Raw genomic sequence first — 21,417 nt, forward strand, 5'->3', positions numbered from 1 at the left:
CTAAAACTTGCGCGATTGTGAGCATCCTGTCGGGCTGTATCACTGTATGGTACAGCAACTGCACCGCCCACAACCGCAGGGCTCGCCAGAGGAAACTACCTGCCCCCCAGGACACCTACAACACATGATGTCACAGGAAGGCCAAAAAGATAATCAAGGACAACATCCACCCGAGCAGCTGCATGTTCAGTACAGGTGCATCAAAGCAGAGAGGCTGAAAAACAGCTTCTATCTCAAGGCCATCAGACTGTTAAAACAGCCATCACTAGAAGAGAAAGGCTGCTGCCTATATACAGACTTGAACCCATAGGCCTTGAAATACATCCAGAGGTACACCTCCAATTCACTCAAATTACATCAATTAGCCTATCAGAAGCTTCTAAAGCCATGACATCATTTTATGGAATTTTCCAAGTTGTTTAAAGGCACAGTCAACTTAATGTATGTAAACTTCTGACTTACTGGAATTGTGATAGTGAATAAGTGAAATAATCTGTCTGTAAACAATTGTTGGAAAAATGACTTGTGTCATGCACAAAGTAGATGTCCTAACCGACTTGCCAAAACTATAGTTTGTTAACAAGAAGTTTGTGGAGTGGTTGAAAAACGAGTTAATGACTCCAGCCTAAGTTTATGTAAACTTCCGACTTCAACTGTATATCTTGCATTAATCATCTCATATGTATTCTATACTATCTATTGCATCTTAGCCTATGCCACTGACATTGCTCATCCACATATTTATACATAATTCCATTCCTTTACTTAGACGTGTGTATTAATTTTGCGGTGGCATTGTTAGATATTACTAGTTAGATATTGCTGGACTATAGGAACTAGAAGCAAAGTATTTTCACTACACTTGCAATAACATCTGCTAACCATGAGTATGTGACCAATAACATCTGCTAACCATGTGTGTGTGACCAATAACATCTGCTAACCATGTGTGTGTGTGACCAATAACATCTGCTAACCATGTGTATGTGACCAATAACATCTGCTAACCATGTGTATGTGACCAATAACATCTGCTAACCATGTGTATGTGACCAATAACATTTCATTTGATTCAGCTCACACAGCAGAGAGAAATGTCAAGCAGGCCGTTTGAACTAGTTGAAATAAAACCATTCATCTGAATCAGATTTACAACTTTGTGAGGAGGTCGTAGGAAGTGCAGAGATGGGGTGATAAGACAAGAAGCCAATTTATGGTCATTACAGTGTCTGCATTGAACATATAGCATTAACTGCTATACGGCCTCTTCAAAAGTCAGGGCATTTGTAATTCTTGCATTTCGTGGAGCAGAGCTGTTGTGGAGGAAGTTGTTAAGTGAGTGAGTTTGTGTTTATACAGGATGTACCGCCCCCACAGACCGTCAACCAATCATATCAATGAGGAGCTATACGGAGCCCTCAGAATTATGAACATTTTTGGGAGGAGCACAGGCGATGCAATACAGAGCTTGAATTGGCCCCCGCAATTGCGTCACCGCCTCCAGACCACATCGCTGGATCAAGCATAAGTACATCCCACATTGTAACAGAGAAATTAGTGTGTGACTGATTTCTTTTTCCAGAGTGCCAAGCCCACTCACCATCATATGGCCCCCTCCACCTCCCCCTAGATGATCCTCGTGGGAGCCTGTGACCATGGGAGGAGCCATGCTGCCAGCCATTTTGCTGTGGTCATGGTCATGGTCATGGTCATGGTTCGTGTGGTCCATGTTCGTCTCGAATGTAGTACTGCAAGAACCAGGAAATACAGACAAAAATACTACATCAGTCACGCATACTTCTCAACTTTACACACGTTTGTCCATGACAGGTTGTTTTTGTTGTAGGTAGGCGATTCCAGCAGTATGAACATTACATTTGCACACAAAGTCACATCTTAATGTTTCAAAGAATGGACAGAGCAAATATAAATGAGATGTTTGATGTGTGCGTCTACAGTACACCTTGGGGGGGGGGGGGGGGGGGTGTATACTCAAGAAAGAAGACTTCTAAATATTGGCATGTTGTAAAACGCAGATGTGAAGCGTTATTGGTGTTACATGTAGGCCAAGCTTTTTCTGAACATATTAGCAAAAGTCTGAGTTTGTACGACCATAGGTCAAAACATGGCTATTCATTAAGGAGGAAAGGCGTGTCTGAACACAAAAACTATACATTTATCATTTGTCATTTGTTAGTACTTTAGAGAGGAAAAACAACCGTTATGGATGTTACACTCTACATTACGGATGTTAGAGTCTGAAATAGACTTTACATTTTAAAGATTATCAAAATTATTGATAACACTTTTTGTAATTTGGAATGTTAAGGTCCTGGTACTTCAGGATTGAAAAATTACATGTAGCTTTAATAGCAGTCATCACACGCTAACATAAAAATATAGCCTTCATTTCTCAGAGCAAGAATAGACTGACGAGTTTCAGAAGAAAGGTCTTTGTTTCTAGCCATTTTGAGCCTGCAATCGAGCCCACAAATGCTGATGCTCAACTAGTCTAAAGAAACCCAGTTTTATTGCTTCTTTAAATCAGAACAACAATTTTCAGCTGTGTTAACATAATTGCAAAAGGGTTTTCTAATGATCAATTAGCCTTTTAAAATGATACACTTGGATTAGCTAACACAACATGCCATTGGAACACAGGAGTGATGGTTGCTGATAATGGGCCTATGTATGCATATGTAGATATTCCATAAATAAAATCTGCCGTTTCCAGCAACAATAGTAATTTACAACATTAACAATGTTTAAACTATTTCTGATCAATTTAAAAGTGATATTTTTTAAAAAATGTACAAAAAAATTACCCCGCTTTGCTTTCAAAAACAAGGACATTTCTAAGTGACTCCAAACTTTTGAATGGTAGATGTGTGTGTTATATATATATTAAATTACACACACGTTTACATACACACACACTTTTCAACCACTCCACACATTTATTAACTATAGTTTTGGCAAGTCGGTTAAGGACATCTACTTTGTGCATTTCCAACAATTGTTCAGACAGATGTCACTGTATCACAATTCCAGTGGGTCAGAAGTTTACATACACTAAGTTGACTGTGCGCCTTTAACTTCTTGGTGACAGGGGGGCAGTATTGAATAGCTTGGATGAATAAGGTGCCCAGAGTGAACTGCCTGCTACTCTGTCCCAGGTGCTAATATATGCATATTATTGGTAGTATTGGATAGAAAACACTCAAATTTCTAAAACTGTTTGAATGATGTCTGTGAATATAACAGAACTCATATGTACAAACAATAGTACGCAGGTGAAAACCTGAGAAAAATCCACCCAGGAAGTGGGAAATCTGAGGCTTGTAGTTTTTAAAAAAACATTTAAAAAAACTCAGCCCCTATTGTAGATACAGTGGGATATTAGTTGTTGCACTTCCTAAGGCTTCCACTAGATGTCAACAGTATTTAGAACTTTGTTTGAGGATTCTGTGAAGTTAGACCGAATGAGAGAGGAATGAGCCAGGTGTCTGGCAGATTGTCACAGGCGCTGAGGCGTGGTCACGAGAGAGTTAGCTCTTGTTTCATTGCTTTTCGACAGACATAGGAATTCTCAGGTTGGAACATTATTGAAGATTTATGATAAAAACATCCTAATGATTGAGAAGTTTCTACGGGCTGTAACGGAATTTTGAACTTTTCATCCGACGTTCGGCTGGACCTGAACGAGCTATTGGATTTGTTTAACAAAAGCTATTTGGACATGAATGATGGACATTATCGAACAAAACAAACATTTATCGTGGAACTGCAATTCCTGGGAGTGCATTCTGATGAAGATCAAATGTAAGTGAATATTTATAATGCCATTTCTGACTAATGTCAACCACCCAATATGGCGGATATCTTTTTGGCTGCTTTGTTGTCTGAACGCTGTACTCAGATTATTGCATGGTTTGCTTTTTCCGTAAAGTTTTTTTGAAATCTGACACAGCGGTTGCATTAAGGAAAAGTTTGTATAATAGTCGTATCTTTATCAATGTTTATTTCTGTAAATTGACATGGCTCTCTGCAATATCACCGCATGTTTTAGAACTACTGAACGTAACGCGCCAATGTAAACTCAGATTTGTTGATATAAATATGAACTTTATCAAACAAAACATACATGTATTGTGTAACATGAAGTCCTATGAGTGTCATCTGATGAAGATCAAAGGTTAGTGATTAATATACTCTATATCTGCTTTTTGTGACTCCTCTCTTTGTCTGGAAAAAATTGCTGTGTTTTTCTGTGGCTTGGTGGTGACCTAACAATCGTTTGTGGTGCTTTCGCTGTAAATCCTTTTTGAAATCAGCCACTGTGTCTGGATTAACGAGAATTTTATCTTTAAAATGGTGTAAAATACTTGTATGCTTGAGGAATTTTAATTATGAGATTTTTGTTGTTTTGAATTTGGCGCCCTGCACTTTCACTGGCAGTTGCGGGGGGTTCCGCTAGTCCTAGACAGGTTAATGTGACTGGATGTTAATTATTTGACATTGTGTTATTTCGCTGAACACTAGATGGTTTAATTTTATTATTGGCAGTGAAATGAGGCTACTCAGACGAGAGAAAAAAACATCACCCAAATGTATAGCCCTGTTGGAAAATCTAAATGAACTATTTGAAAATGTGAATCACATTTTTATTTGGCGTACCCCCGACGGCATTGCGCGTACCCCAGTTTGAGAATAGCCAGTGTAGACAAAGCAGAGCTCTCCAGTCGGTGTACCAAAATAGTCACAGGCCATTTTCTCAAAAGTGGGGTTACAAGTTCATCAACTTTCAAAGCAACATTACTTTCCCCATTCAAGTTCGGAGTTTCTACTTTTATCCAATGTAAGAAACACCATTTCAAATGTTTCTACATAGGACCGAAACAGGGTGGTTGGTCACATGATTGGCCTACTCTGAATTGGCCAAAATTCATACACTTTCCTACTTTTCAAATAAAGCCAGAACTCTAACATATAGACCTCATTTGGAAATTCTTAACTTTATTTGTGCATGCTCAGGTTAACCTTCCCATGGAATTGCCCAAATTGGCCTAGGTATTAAGCTGTGCCAAAAATGTTGCAAAAATGCATGTTTTTGAAGCCGAGACAGAAATCAGCCCAAAAGCAAACGCCCCCCCCCAAACTCTAAGGCCTAAGCAGCACTTTGTGACTTCTACTTATTCTCCTCCTGCGCAAAACATTCAGTGTCTCTCCTGCTTGATGAGGAAAGCAACCACCATTAGATTTTCCAGGTGTATACGACAAGTGAGGTCCAGGTCTGTGTTTGACTCTGTGAGCTTGAAGAGGGATGAAGGGGGTAACCACTCAGACTTGGAGTAGCCTCGTCCTGGGCTTGGCGCCGTGCCACCAGCATCAGCCTGAGGACAAGCCCCAGGTCCTCTCTAATGCTCCTGGGTTAGCACTGATTAAAAAGTTAACACCATAATTAAACAAGTCAGTCAAATTCTCCAAAGTGCCTAGTGTTATTACTTTGGAGAGATGGTGATTGTGAGAGGTGTTGTAACCATGAACCCCTCAACGTACTGTACTGAACCCACTGGTGGAGAACGCTGACTGGGGTGTATTGTAAATGCTGGTTGAAACCATTTCCTTGGACATCAAGGACGTGCAAAAAGAAGCACAGTATTCGGACTATGAACATTTCTAGGCCAAGATAACAATTGCAGCTTTGCCAGTTTGTAATCTAGGTATTGATAATGCAATTCCTGGTAGTTAGGCTAATTATAGTTGTGTTTGGATGTTAAAAGTACCTAAATTGAGGAAAGCACATAGGCTACAAACAGAACCACATGGTCCCAAGAACTGTGGAGCCAGTTTGGACCACTGTGTGCCAAGGCTATTTCATACACAGTTCGAGTCATCCATGTCTACTAGCCATGGCACCTTGAAAGCACCTTCACTCCCTACATGAGTGCGCAATCAATCAAGGTGGAAAAATTTGCTATTTGACTCAAGAGCTCTCCCAGGGCCATTACTAATTTAATGGCCAAACAACCAGAGGCCACATCCGTAGAAAACTGCCTTTATAACCCAATAAATGCCCACTCAATGGACATTAATGTTATTAAATTAGAGAAAAACATGTTACACCAAATGTCTGGGACACCCTGAGGCAGAAACCAATGACATCAGGGGACAAGGAAAACAGACATCGAGAATCAAAATGAAAACACCCAAAATCGCATCAATTAACCTGCCAGTCAAGACATCTGTTATCTCATATTTTTCTACTCAGCTCTGCTAGACTCAGTTGTTGCCACAGTGAGAAGTTGGCCCATATGTTCAAAGGGCTTAATCCTCACCAAAAGAAAGTCAAGACGCAGGTAAACATTATGACCAAGTACAACGAAATTGACCTTACTACTCAAAAACAGTGTTATGAAGACAGGCTATTCATAATGGGTGGTGTCCCTCTTAGCGTTAAGTCCAACACGTAAGTCTTAGGTTTAGAAATAAACATTGCATCAAAGTCAATGTGAACCTTAAATTCTTATCAGTTGCTGAAAAGTCCAAAGCGAAGACCATTGTGCCCTTTAAAGCAAGACAAGAACAGTCTAAAGTCGTGTTACACAGCACTTTGTCTCTCAGAGTTCAAAGAACTGTGAATATAATCACACTCCACATGAGGTTATAAAAGCCATTGTGAAATGTTCCTGCAAGTCCTTGGAATCATAAACGTAAGAACTCTGATCTTTAACCAAAGTAAATCCTCAGTAAACTGTTTTGTACCAGAGTGGAAACTATAGTAGGCTACACAATGCTTGAAGACAGTTACAACAAAGAATGATTTTCATCATTCATGTAGATATGACTCAAATTACAAAAGACTGCTCTCAGTCGGTCAAAGTACAGTGGGTAATAGTTAAATTAGCCCAATCCCTTCATATATTAGCCCACTCAGTTGGGCTATACATAAAACAGGAAACTAATAATTAACTGAGTCCATGCTTTTTTCCAGAAGAACCAAAAAAGATGCATTGGTGCTTGCAAAGAAGTAAAAACAGCTGAAGTACATTTCATACAACAAGGAAATGTACATTATTAAAATGGTAGCATAAACATTCTTGATTCAATAATTGATATGAAATACTGTTATACCAGTTTTTTTTTACTTACCCAAATGTCTCACCACATGCAGAACTTATGTTACAGCCAAATCAATGACAAGATACTTGTCAATGTGTGCGAGTGTTCATGCAACCCATCAATGTGTACAGGTGTGTAGTCTGATCCTGAGTGTGCTCGCCTGCTCCAGAGAGTGGGAAAGTGAATGCGTCATGCCGAAGTGCACTAATCTGCCTTCTCATGACTGTCCGCCTCATGTGACCATTCTGCCTCTCATTTCCTTTGATCCAGCCAATCCTTTGATCCCCCCCCCCCCCCAAAAAAAAAATGAATGTAGCAACTGCGGATTGCCCCTTTAAAACACATCCAAAAACATACCTGCTGGACAAAACAGCCAACTGAAGAAATAATGAGATGGCGCAGCAAACAACAGTGACTGGACAACAATCTTATCTTTTCTAAAACCGAAATGGCTGTTTACGCTATCCCTAATGCAGTGAAAAGAAATGAAGCTAGCTTTATGGGACATCTTTGAGGGCAGAACCATTACACCTTTGTTTGTGTAAAACCGTCCTTTAACCAGACAAACAGTCAGAGTGGTCAATCCACATCACTTAGACTGTTAAACAAAAAAAACTAAAAACTTTCCTGATCAAAATTATTGATCATAAACTGAATGCTGATGCATAGAACACAATACGCATGTTTAGCAGATGTTATTGCGGGTGTAGCGAAATGCCTATTTCTCTAGCTCCAACAGTACAATACTATCTAACAAGTAATGTAGAACAATTTCACAACATGTACCTAACACACACAAATCTAGGTAAAGGAATGGAATTAAGAATATATGGACGAGCAATGTCAGAGCAGCAAAGACTAAAATACAGTAGAATAGTATATACATATGAGATGAATAATGCAAGATATGTAAACATTATTAAAGTGACTAGAAGGGATGTACGATATAAAAAAAATGTTTTATTTAAAAATCGGTGAACATAGAATCGGACGATATTAGCTAAAAATCCCAACATCGGTATTGGTCCGATGTCTAGTTTAATGCTGATGTTAACTAATGTCAAAGGTACTGTGCATACCTATAGAACGTAGGTACATGACGTAATGACTCCACGTAAAATGTTACGCAACACGTGCAACACAGCATTCCTAACCTTGCCGACAATGTCAGCTGTGTGGATCAAGCAGTAAATGAGAACTTCCTCAACTAGCCTACCTTGTTAAATAAAGGTGAAATACAGCTTTTACATTTTTATTATTATTATTTATTTTTTTACAAAAAAGGTCTGCAAACAAACAAACGCTGGCCATGAATAATGTGTTTACAATACCATGTTGGTAATAAAGCATAATTTGTTTTCAACCACAACTTCTGGGGTAGCTAGCTTTAGCTTCGTACCTAGTTAGCACCAATACAACCAGCCTGAAAACAAACACCAGTAGAAACTGTATTCATTTTCATTAATCTTAGCAATGATATAGAAACCCTTGTGTGTAAGTATTAGCTAGGTTGCCACTTGTTCACGTATTGAAATTGAACTTCAGTTCATTAAAATAAATAGCTAGCCATCTAATTAACCCTGTTGCCCAAAGCGAACGTTATAAGCAGCCAGCTAGCTTCATCTGGCTAGTGAGGCTTGAACACACCGGGTTGTGTGTTGTGAAGCTAGCCACAATAAGGACTAGGCACAATAGTGGAATTTATGGTTTGCCTTAAAAATAAAAGTATGTCATTGCAAATTAATACAAATAGCAGAATTATGCCATACATTTATATTGAAGGCTAACCGCAAAGTCCACTATTGTGGCTAATCCTTATTGTGGCTAGCTTCACATAGATGGGTCCGGCCACCATTAATCAACTAAAAACTGTCTTATAAATTAGAATTATTTTAGATGACACCTAGCTATATAGTTAGCTAGCTAATGCTATGTTTTGGGGGAGAACATTGTTTGCATCCATGAGCTAGCTAGTTTTTTTTATTGACCAGCACTGTAGGTGTGCGAAACAACTTTACAGCATCATAGCATACGTATTGATTAATTGTTGTGACATGAATTACGAGTGAGTGTAATCAATGTGTAATAACTACACAAAAAAATGTATGACCGTGCTAAATTATTATGTGACATGTAGTCATATTCAGATCGGTCAAATAGTGTTATTTGAACCGTTTCTTTTTTGACACGGAAAGACCCAAACAGCCTTCCATAGAAAGCCCGGGTGAGAATGAAACGACTGAAGAAATGAACGAAACAGCACAGCAAGTAAGTGAAAAAAATTGGTTTTGATTATGTTTTACTGGCAATGGGGACATATGTAAATGCCAACAAAATAATTTTTTGGTCAGTGGTGTGTGTGCATCCTTTATTTAACTAGGCAATAGAGGTCGACCGATTAATCGGAATGGCCGATTAATTAAGGCCGATTTCAAGTTATCATAACAATCGCCGATTTTTGGCGGCGATTTTTTTACATCTTTTTTTTATACCTTTATTTAACCAGGCAAGTCAGTTAACCTCTTACATCTATGGGGGCGCTATTTCATTATTGGATAAAAAAACGTGCCCGTTTTAAGCGCAATATTTTGTCACAAAAAGATGCTCGACTATGCATATAATTGGTAGCTTTCGAAAGAAAACACTCTGACGTGTCCAGAACTACCAAGATATTTTCTGTGCGTGCCCTAGAACGTGAGCTTCAGGCAAAACCAAGATGAGACAGCATCCAGGAAATGAGCAGGATTTTTGAGGCTCTGTTTTCCATTGTCTCCTTATATGGCTGTGAATGCAAGAGGAGTGAGTCAACCCTTTCTGTCGTTTCCCCAAGGTGTCTGCAGCATTGTGACGTATTTGTAGGCAGATCATTGGAAGATTGTCGAAATTGGTGCGCAAAAGTCAGCTGCCAGTATTTTTCCATGCGATTCAGAGAGGAAAGCAAGCTTCCACGAACGATATATCAATGAAGAGATATGTGAAAAAACACCTTGAGGATTGATTACAAACAACGTTTGCCATGTTTCGGTCGATATTATGGAGTTAATTCGGAAAAAGTTTTACGTTGTAGGTGACTGAATTTTCGGTTCGTTTCGGTAGCCAGACGCAATGTAGAAAACGGAACGATTTCTCCTACACACAGACGCTTTCAGGAAAAACTGCGCATTTGGTATGTAACTGAGAGTCTCCTCATTGAAAACATCAGAAGCTCTTCAAAGGTAAATGATTTTATTTATTTGGTTATCTGGTTTTTGTGAAAATGTTGCGTGCTAAATGCTACTCAAAATGCTATGCTAGCTTTGCATACTCTTACACAAATTAGTCAATTTCTATGGTTCAAAAGCATATTTTGAAAATCTGAGATGACAGTGTTGTTAAGAAAAGGCTAAGCTTGAGAGCAGACGCATTATTTTCATTTTATTTGCGATTTTCAGAAATCGTTAACGTTGCGTTATGCTAATGAGCCTGAGGCTTTAGTCACAAACCCGGATCCGGGATGGGGAGTTCCAAGAGGTTAAGAACACATTAACTGCCTTGTTCAGGGGCAGAACGACAGATTTTTACCTTGTCAGCTCGAGGGATCCAATCTTGCGACCTTACAGTTAACTAGTCCAACGCTATAACCACCTGCCTCTCGTTGCACTCCACAAGGAGACTGCCTGTTACACGAATGCAGTAAAAGCCAAGGTAAGTTGCTCGCTAGCATTAAACTTATCTTAAAAACAATCAATCACAATCATTAGTTATAACTACACATGGTTGATGATATTACTAGTTTATCTAGCGTGTCCTGCCTTGCATATAATCGATGCAATGCTGGGGGATGATTTAATAAAGAGAGCATTTGCGAAAAAAGCACAATCGTTAGACTGTACCTAACCACAAACACCTTTCTTAAAATCAATACACAGAAGTATATATTTTTAAACCTGCATATTTAGCTAAAAGAAATCCAGGTTAGCGGGCAATATTAACCAGGTGAAATTGTGTCACTTCTCTTACATTCATTGCACGCAGAGTCAGTGTATTTACAACAGTTTGGGCCGCCTGGCTCATTGCGAACTAATTTGCCAGAATTTTACGTAATTATGACATAACATTGAAGGTTGTGCAACGTAACAAGAATATTTAGACTTTGGGATGCCACCGTAAGATAAAATAAGGAAAGGTTCAGTATTTCACTGAAAGAATTTTGGTTTTCCAAATGATAGTTTCCGGATTGGACCATATTAATGACCTAAGGCTCGTATTTCTGTGTGTTATGTTATAATTAAGTCTGATTTGTTAGAGCAGTCTGAGCAGCAGCAGGCCCGTAATCATTCATTCAAACAGCACTTCCGTGCGTTTTGCCAGCAGCTCTTCGCAAAAACAGTGCTGTTTATGACTTCAAGCCTATCAGCCTAATGGCTGGTGTAACCGATGTGAAATGGCTAGCTAGTTAGCGGGGTGCGCGCTAACAGCGGTTCAAATGTCACTCGCTCTGAGACTTGGAGTAGTTACTCCCCTTGCTCGGCAAGGGTCGTGGCTTTTGTGGAGTAATGGGTAACGCTGTTTCGAGTGTTGCTGTTGTCAATGCGTTCCTGGTTCGAGCCCAGGTGGGTGGGGGGGGGACAGAAGCTATACTGTTACACTGGCAATACTATAGTGCCTATAAGAACATCCAATAGTCAAAGGTATATGAAATACAAATGGTATAGAGAGAAATAGTCCTATAATTCCTATCATAACTATACCCTAAAACTTCTTACCTGGGAATATTGAAGATATGAAAGCTGGTGGTTCCTTTAACATGTTCTCATGTTCTGAGCAAGGAACTCATACGTTAGCTTTTTTACATGGCACATAGATTGCACTTTTACTTTCTTCTGCAACACTGTTTTTGCATTATTTAAACCAAATTGAACATGTTTCATTTGAGGCTAATTGATTTTATGGATGTATTATATTAAGTTAAAATAAATGTTCACTCAGTATTGTTGTAATTGTCATTATTAGAAGAAAAAAAAGAAAAATAAATTCGGCCGATTAATCGGTATTGAAAAATCATAATCGGTCGACCTCTAGTTCATAGGCCATCATTGAAAATAAGAATGTGTTCTTAACTGACTTGCCTAGCTAAATAAAGATTAAATAAATGGTGTACTTAAAAAAAAAACATTAAAAATATATATATATTTTTAATCGCCCAAATCGGTGTCCAAAAATACTGATTTCCGATTGTTATGAAATCTTGAAAATCGGCCCTAATTAATCGTCCATTCCAATTAAATCGGTCGACCTCGAGTCTGAAACTGCAACTTAAAGCGAGTACAACTTCAAGGTTCACAGTAAAACGTGAGCTGGAAGTTGCACAGCATCTCATAACATTTTAACATGTTATATCATTCAGCCTACACTATCAGCCAATGTGGGGTGTTCAATGTGGGCCTACATTCCATGAGACTTTTGGGGGAAAAAAACAAAAAAAACATGCAGGGCTTGACAATTACCTGTTTATCTACTTGTCTTTCAGACAAGGAGGTGACTGAAAATTGTTTGATGCAAGAAACCACTTTACAAAATATACATTATTACAGAGAACACACAAATGATGCTACCCTCTGCCTATTTTGTATTTGTGTATGTTATCGTGTGTGTGTGGAGGCATGTGCTGCTTCACAGTCCCCGCTGTTCCATAAGGTTCTGAACCAATTGCAATTTTCCTACGTCCTTTTTTGTGGCACCTGACCACACGAGATGTAGTTGAGGTTTAGGGTTAGGTGAATGATTTATCCCTAATACAATGCTTTGAGTAATATAAATATTTAGGACTAACTTATTCCTTGCCACCCACCGAAACTAACTGCAACTCTTTGTTAAGTGTTAAAAGCCGCACTTAAGTCTAACAAAACAGCCCCCCCCCAATCTTTCTATCATTAATTTCTCTCAGCCAATCAGTCATTTGTGTAAGTGCTGTGCTTGATGAATGTCCTCTGTAAGCATGTTGGAAGTTTGTCGTCAATAGGTTTACTTTGAAATAGCATTGTATCTGGTCAAACACTTTTCCAAAAGGTTACTACGGGTAGGTAACAGGCTGATTGGTCAGCCATTGGGTTCCTTACTATTCTTATGTAGAGGAATGACTTTTGCTTCCCTCCTGGCCAGGGGGCACACACATGCTAGTAGGCTTAAAGTGAAAATAGGGCAAATAGGAGTGGCAATATCGTCCGCTATTATCCTCAGTAATTTTCCATACAAGTTGTCAGACCCTGGTGGCTTGTCATTGTTGATAGAGAACAATCAATTCTTCACCTCTTCGACACTAACTTCACAGAATTTAAAATTACAATGCTTGAATTTCATAATTTGGTCAGATATACTTGGATCTGTAGTGTCTGCATTTGTTGCTGGCATGTCATGCCTAAATTTGCAAATCTTAACAATTTATAAAATCATGAAAGTAATTGGCAATATCAGTTGGTTTTGTTACAAAGGAGCCATCTGATTCAATGAATGATGGGGCTGAATGTGCCTTTTTTCTAAGAATTTCATTTAAGGTGATCCAAAGCTTTTTTTATACAATCATTCATCTTTGTTTCATAGTGTAGTTTCTTTTTATCAATTTAGTCAAATGATCTCAATTTGCAATAAGTCTGCCAATCAGTTGTGTAGCCAGACTTATCTTCAATTCCTTCTGCATCATCCTTCTCAACCATACAATTTTTTAAATTCAATCAACTGGGATTTAACAGTTTTTACAGTCATTTTCCTAAAACTGCTTAGGGCTAGGGGGCAGTGTTAGGAAGTTAAGATTAATGACTTGCCCAAAGTAAACTGCCTGTTACTCAGGCCCAGAAGGATACGCATATAATTGGTAGCATTGGATGGAAAACACTGAAGTTTCTAAAACTGTTAAAATAATGTCTGAGAGTATAACAGAACTGATATGGCAGGCAAAAACCTGAGGAATATCCATCCAGATGTTGTTGTTTTCTTTTGGGGGGGGCGGGTGTCACATTCAATGCTAGTCTATGGGAGATACCTTCGGAAAAACATTTAGTTGTGTCTCTAATTAGAAAAGTAGTCTTGTTGCGCACATGAATGAGGTGCGCGCTCTTCGTTATTTATCTTCCCTATTGAACATACTATTTTCAGTCTTTAATATCTAAATAAACAATCAAATTTGAGTACCCGAGGATTAGAAACATCGTTTGACTAGTTTGGACGAACTTAAACTTTTTGGATTTGTTTGTATGCATGTTGAACGAGTGGATTACTGAATCAAGCGCACCAACTATTGGGATATAAAGAAGGACTTTATCAACACAAACAACCATTCATTGTGTAGCTGTGACACTTGGCATTGCAAACAGAGGACGATCTTCAAAAAGGTAAGTGATTTAGTTTCGAGCTATTTTGGATTTTGTGACGCCTGTGCTGGTTTGAAAAAGTATTTTGATGTGGGGCACTGTCCTCAAATAATCACATGGTGTGCTTTTGCCGTAAAGCCTTTTTGAAATCTGACAAGGCGGTTGGATTAACAAGCAGTTAAGCTTTTAAATGATGTAAGACACTTGTATGTTCATGAATGTTTAATATTACAATTTTGTAATTTGGTGCGCGGATGTTGTGAATTTTTATCACGATAACGGGATCCGTGTGCTAAGAGATTTTAATGGGTACATGCTTATTAGTAACTGGAATAAGCAATTTCATAAATGTGTCGAGTGCAGTGCCTATTGGCTACGTAACTTATTGAAGTTTGCGCTCAGCAGACCTGAAATTTGCTCAGTGGCAAAACATTGAGGGAATATTGCATGTACAGTGCATTCGGAAAGTATTCAGATAACAAAATATGGAAAAATTCATGCTACATTACTCAATCTAAAATGGATTCAAAAGAATAAAGCTCATCAATCTACACACAATACCCCATAAACAACAAACAATAAGACTAACTTTTGCAAATGTATTAAATAGAAAAAGAAATATCACATTTACATAAGTATTCAGACCCTTTACTCAGTATTTTGTTGAAGCACCTTTGGCAGCGATTACAGCCTGATATTGCCAAGTCTTATAGGGTATGAAGCTACAAGCTTGGCACACCTATATTTGGAGCGTTTCTTCCGTTCTTCTCTGCTGATAGTCTCAAGCTCTGTCAGGTTGACCCGCTTAGAATTTGAAGTGGATTTTAGTGATTGTTTGGATCTTGATTATTGATTTAAATAATCAAGATCCAAACAATCCACTTCAAATTCTAAGGGGGTCAGTTAAGCCTGGCGGAGGGAATTTAAGTCATAGTCAAATATAGTTGTCCCCTACTGCCTTTATTAACTAGCCTAAGTATAAGTCTGTCCGTAAAGTAAACCCGTTGTTGAGAATGAGAAGCCCTGCCAGGCAAACAAGTTTCAGTCACATCGGAGTGATGCCAATGAGAAAGAGGGCCAACTACAGAGCTAGAGGACAGTCTGGCCCATTGGATACTGTCACCCTGTCCTCCTGATACACAGAGACAATAGGGCACTGTTTCCCTGAGACCAACTCAAACATTCCTCCAATCTACATATCTGAGAGTAAATGAAAATATGACAAAGCCAGTTATGAGTTACTCCGTTATTCCAGAGCAATCTAATAGAAAGTTAAATCAAAAAGATGGAAGGGCAGATCTTGAGGAACAGCCTCTTAATCTCTGAAGACCATAGATGTGTGCATTGGGGCGGTTTGCCGTGGCTGTCCAAGTGCAATTTAAAAGCAGACTTCCCACAATAAAATCAGTGAGTACCGACTATGAGAGATAAAATAGATGACATACATTTATTCTGGTTGGTCTTGACCTTTTCTACTGTACTTTTGGTCTGCCATAAATAATTGCCAATAGGTCATGGCACCTTTGGTCTGTAGGCACATTTAAAATGTCCACTTTTCTGTTACAGAGAGGGGGTTACTATTGGGTCGTGTTCCGAGATGGAATAGGACTTGAAAAGCAACGAAAGAGGAATCATACCGTAGTGCACTGAGCCTATAGGGGCCACAGTTGGTTACATGTATCATCATCGCTCGGAAAAGGCTGCAATTGAATTAGCCTAAAACATTTAAGTAGAACGTACTGTTGCATATGTGTAGCCTTAAGTTCCAGTTGTGGAATAGGGAATACACATTGAAATATTGAGTATATTTTAAGTTTGTGGTTGTGCTGAAGATGACAATTTAACAAGCATGACAATTTGATCTAACGGTCTGTCTTGATAGCCTAGCTACTTGTTTCAGAATAGATAGAGCATAATGGAAAAGGGCCACGTGAAACCTAGAAGTGGAGAGATCAATGTGTCGTTAGCAACAAAGTGGCGTTTTGTGTACTGCAACTAGCGAATACAAAATCCAAGTGTTTCTCAACCACAACTGATTTCATGAAAACCATACATTCGATAAAAATGGGATGTCAATCGCCAGGATAGACATTTAGAACATTTGGCTTAAATTGTGAGATGGTTGACGTTTCACGATACCTCAAAAAATATTTTGCTAGTTATCAAGTTAACTCCAGTACTTGCGAGACCACTAGCTTTGCCTCGTAGCTAGCTTCATACAGAGGTCAAACACAAGCGAGAGGATAGTCTGGGCATGCACGCGCTTACCTCACAACATATAGTGAACTCGGCTCCAGCGGGATTTTCTTTGGTCTCAAAAACGCACAACCGAATGATTAACTATGAGCTTTCAAATGAACGTTCAGATTCCCGTTTACTCTACTGGCAAAACGCCGACAGCACACGTCACACTTAAGTGTAACAACCACCAGCAAAATTACTTTTGACAAAGCAGGAAAATGTAGACGTAGCACGCATGTTTTCGTATGGTAGCCAATCAGACGACCGTTCAGGGCAAGCATTTCCGCCGTCACTAGTTACCACAGCCACAAAGTCATAAAACCCGCCCATTTCTACAATGTATCTTCTTACAATATGATTTAAACCTAACCTTTAAATTAAGACCTAAAAGTAATATTTTTCCACGATTTTGTGGCTGTGGTAACTAGTAGAAACCCCCGCCACATGGCAGCCCGAACGATGACGCGATGTCGTACGATGTCGACATGTTATAAACCTACGTAACATCTGTGAATTTCATGTTACCATCAAAAAACAAACATGTGTTAATAAGAATTTGTTCTTAACAGACTTGCCTAGTTAAATAAAGGTTAAATAAAAATTAATCAAACTGAGAATAATTTGATGTACTAAAGCTATTGTTTGAGGAAACGAGCATTCTTTACCTAAATCAGTTCTGAGATTATATGTATATATTGGGGTGTTGTAGTGTCCTCTGGTGGATAAAAGTGGTACTTTATGAAGTACTTTGAGCACAGAAGGCATGTAAACTCAGCAGGGGCAGCTATATCAAGATTGTCAATGTATGATGTCTTATCCAGAAGACACAGACATGGCTGCAGTTGTTCTGCTTTCTTTGGTCTGTTCCAGTATTCCTGTATTAGGCTGCTGGACACGTCTGGTCTGGTGGAACCAGCCTTATTGCTGCATTCACCATTCTATTTCAGTGAACAGAGCAATCAGGCTGGTTCTAACAGTCTAGCTAAACAACATACCACAGGGCACTTGTGGAGAGGAATCTCACAACCTCTAGCAAATTCTACATTAGCTGTAGAATTTAGGAAATAACTTAAGAAAACAGGATATGGTCACTTCAGTCACTCAAGAATAAACCACGAGAACACTATTAGATTGCTGTGAACAGAGGAACATCCACTATACAGGATAATATATTCATAGAGATTAAAAATCAAATTGGGACAGCAGGGAAACAATCTTTTTTTTCAGGCCTAACAGTCCATTAAGTGAAATAAGCACTGTATTTTGGTCTCCACAAATAAGAACAATATGTCCATATTAATAAACATTGCACAGCAAGACACACACACACACTAACCTTTACATAAAAACCTTGATACTACAAGCGATGAAGATGGGAAACAGAGACACTGCATAAGACCAAAAGAACCTCTGCCTGCTTTGACTAACCAACAAAGTGAATATGCTTAATATTTTACTGGACAAATGTATACCTATTTGAATCATATACACATCTGTTGATTATATTTATAGAGAAAATAAACTTGTGGGTATAACATTAAAGTTATGAGCAGGCAGGCAAAGAGGTTTGCACCATGCATGGGTGTATTAGATGTGTCAATGAAGCATGTGTCAACTGATGGCAGTGCAATGAGTCTCTCAGTGTTTCCTTAGTTTAATAAGGGGTTGTGATGAGGGGGTTTAACCAGCAAAACGGTAATTGACATGGATCTCTGGCTTGATGTCACACACCATCTTAAGCAGGTTGCCCAGCACCCCTTCCCGGTTCTGCTGGTAGCTGGTCTGGATGCTACCCATCTTGCCCACAGTCTCTTTGTCCACCTCTACAGCAGAGTTACCATGGGATCCAAGAGCCTAATGGAAAAATGGAAGACCGATTTAGGCCACCTTACAAGACAAACCACTTCAAACATACAGTAACTATTAAAAAAGTTATTATATGGCCAGTGTTAAGGTCTTATCAATTTAGCTACCAACTACAGTGCCTTATGATTAGGAAAATATGACTCATGTTTCCCATTTGCAAATTAAAACGGTCTCCCCAGTGTCTCACCGCAGCCTCCTTGGTCTTAAAATCCTTGTCCCTCTGCATACGGTACTGCTCAATCTCGGCCTGGGCTTCCTCCTTGGCCTGCTTCAGCCGACGGTTCTTACCTGATCAAACAGAAGAAAAAAAATCTGCACTTAGGCCTAGTAAGTGAAATAAACATTGATTCAATTCCCCATTCAATCAAGTTTTCCCAACTACGCAGTTTGTTGTGTGGTTCCTGACAAAATAGGAAGTGAAATTCTATTGTTTCATAGGGAAATGAGACTTAGTGAAATAATTGTGAGGAAAGAAACAAGTAGCCTCCTGTCAAGACATAGATTTTAAGTCTAGGCCTAGTCTGGGGCTAAAAACCATGTTCAGTGGAGAATATCCATTTGTGTTTAGTCCAGAGGTAGGCTAATCGGGGTCTGGGAAACCAACTGTTGGAGTTAGACTGAAGGGTAAAGGATACATTTAGATATCAATTCTCCCTTTGAGAGGCAACTTTTCTTTTTCTTTTAAACGAGCTCCGACAGGGAAACAAAATCATTTGGAATGGTCACCCAACTCGGAATTCCAAGTAAAGATTACTGACGAGTTCACGTTTGTCTTAAACGCCATTAAATCTATACAGGAAGTTTGTCCGAACCTAATAGCGCAGCGGGTCGGATCTGCTGGCTAGGTAGCTAGTCATCTTGGATTGAAGGCCTTGCCATCTTCACACTTTGCAGTTAGGAATAGATATGTTGGCTGTCAAATCTGGGGTTTATTACAGTAGCTGTTATAGTTAACTAGTTTTAATGGCATAAGTAACATTTTATATTCCAGAAACAATGTTAGCCAATCAAGCTAACGTTAGCTAGCTTAGTTTATCTACGCCGCTGAATGACAGATTTTAACTTACGTTTGCGGGCTTCTGCTACTTTTTCTGCAGCTCGTTTTTCAGCTTGCAAAAGCTGCTGGATACCCTGGGACTGGCTTGCCATTGTTTAGTTCGGAGAGAGATAGACGGACAAGAATATGTGGTTCCTCCAGCTGCTGGTCTGTGTTTGCAGCGAAGGTTGGTGAATTTACTGCAGTCAGCTGACAGCGCGTCACAGATAGAAGGGATAACACTGACACGTCCAGTCGCGTGTAGTGCGAGAGGGTGAAACTGGGCTGATATTCTGCACAGTTTCTCATCGATGAAACAACTGATCTCAATACATTTTTATTTCCCCAAAACTAGATTGTCACGAACAGCGCAATAAGTTTTATAGACTTGACGCTTTGCCAAAGTTCCCCCCAAAATTGCGATGTTAAGACGGCGTGGAGGTTGCATTGAGTTTGTGCACACACGCACTTCAGAGGAAGCGTCCCCTAACGGAAATATACTGCATTTTAAAAAAACATGTATTTTATTTTATTAACAACAAACCAATACATAAAGCACATGAGGGAACACAAGCATACATAGATTACAAACAATGGACAATCGAGCTAGGGGGTACAATATCACATTACAATTACACAAGGACCTTAAGGGACATACATATACTTACAATTCTAACAGCTTTTTTGTTAGTAGAGCATTTAACCGTCTTAAAATACAGTTAATTTTATTTTTGTAGGGTACGAAAAAGTGGTTTTCTGTTTGTAAATTTACATTTGTGTATATGAAATTTGGCCAAAAGAATAATGAAATTAATTTACATAAAAATGCTTCAGCGTATTTCTATTGTATGTAAAGAATCCAAACAGTACATCTCTCCACAACAGTATAAAATCTTCATAAATGTGTTCAATTATAAACCTACTGATGTCTTGCCACAGTTATCTTACAATGCCAAAAAAGATGCAACGCTGTTTCTGGGTGGTCATTACAAAAGGAGCCATTTGAGTTGATGTTTTCCTTAAACCTATAGTGGTTGGCAGGATAATATTTATGAATCATTTTAAAGGGAACTTCCTTAATTTTGTTAACAAGTAGGTACGTGTGTGGCAACATCCAAACTTTTTTCCAACAGATATTATCAATATATCCATTCCAATAAGGCATGACATAAGGTATAGATACAACATCCTACTGAAACAAGGTTGGTATCGCTCTGTTGTTGAATGGACCAAAAGAGAAACAAATCTTTCCTACTGGTGCGTCAACATGGTTAATTGTAGGTATGTTCTGAGGGTCAGGTCTTGACATGTTCCTGAATAATAAAGCAACACCTGAGGGAATGGCATCTAAAACAATTGCAAAATCTTTAGGCGTTACAGGGACCTTGTAAAGTGATAAGAATTCTTTATAACTGAGTAAAAGACCCTCTGCATTTACCAGTTGGTTGACCAATAGGATATTATTTCGGAACTAATATTCTAAAAACAAATGAGTATTTTTATACAATATATCCCGATTATTCCATATATAATATCTGTGTGGAGAAAAATTGTGTTTATAAATTAAGGACCATGACAAGAAAACCTGCTGATGAAAAGCAGAAAGTTTCACGGGAACTTTCTCAATATTATAATTGCAAAACAACATGAAGTTAAGGCCACCAAAAGTAGAGAAGACATGATGAGGAATAACATTCCAGATAGAAGTGGGTCTTCTTAGGAATTGTTTTATCCAATTGATCTTAAAAGTATTATTTAAAGTAGAAAATTCAGCCCACCATTCTCATAAGTGTTCATTACAACAGT

At 38.8% G+C, this 21,417-nt stretch overlaps 2 protein-coding genes across 3 annotated transcripts in view; both read right to left on the reverse strand.

Moving 5' to 3' along the window:
* LOC135518078 (high affinity copper uptake protein 1-like) overlaps window positions 1–16,955 on the reverse strand; it is a 21,051-nt gene extending 4,096 nt beyond the window's left edge. The window contains exons 1-2 of one of the 2 annotated variants that reach the window (XM_064942954.1): window positions 16,737–16,955; window positions 1,601–1,748 (exon numbers count right to left, since the gene is read on the reverse strand). In XM_064942954.1, the coding sequence (XP_064799026.1) occupies window positions 1,601–1,729 (129 nt within the window). In that variant the 5' untranslated portion in view covers window positions 1,730–1,748; window positions 16,737–16,955. Of the gene's footprint in view, window positions 1–1,600; window positions 1,749–7,152; window positions 7,355–16,736 lie in introns of those variants that run through there. The other variant, XM_064942953.1, reaches the window with a different exon arrangement.
* Window positions 16,956–17,840: 885 nt separating this feature from the next.
* On the reverse strand, window positions 17,841–19,825 carry LOC135518079 (V-type proton ATPase subunit G 1-like). Its single transcript, XM_064942955.1, has 3 exons — window positions 19,643–19,825; window positions 18,763–18,863; window positions 17,841–18,563 (listed from the first exon to the last, which is right to left on the reverse strand). The coding sequence occupies exons 1-3, from the start codon at window positions 19,722–19,724 to the stop codon at window positions 18,390–18,392; spliced, it is 357 nt and encodes a 118-aa protein (XP_064799027.1). The 5' UTR covers window positions 19,725–19,825; the 3' UTR covers window positions 17,841–18,389.
* Between the last annotated feature and the right edge of the window lie 1,592 nt (window positions 19,826–21,417).

This window comes from Oncorhynchus masou, chromosome 28, assembly GCF_036934945.1.
Source record: "Oncorhynchus masou masou isolate Uvic2021 chromosome 28, UVic_Omas_1.1, whole genome shotgun sequence".
Lineage (NCBI taxonomy): Eukaryota > Metazoa > Chordata > Actinopteri > Salmoniformes > Salmonidae > Oncorhynchus > Oncorhynchus masou.

Bases quoted from the DNA above. Each gene is read 5' to 3' on its own strand.
- LOC135518079 (XM_064942955.1), bottom strand. From the start codon at position 19,724: ATGGCAAGCCAGTCCCAGGGTATCCAGCAGCTTTTGCAAGCTGAAAAA. The intron at 18,864-19,642 runs GTAAGTTAAAAT...CTGTTTGATCAG, and splicing joins AGTAGCAGAAGCCCGCAAAC to GTAAGAACCGTCGGCTGAAG. The intron at 18,564-18,762 runs GTGAGACACTGG...TTTTTCCATTAG, and splicing joins TTAAGACCAAGGAGGCTGCG to GCTCTTGGATCCCATGGTAA.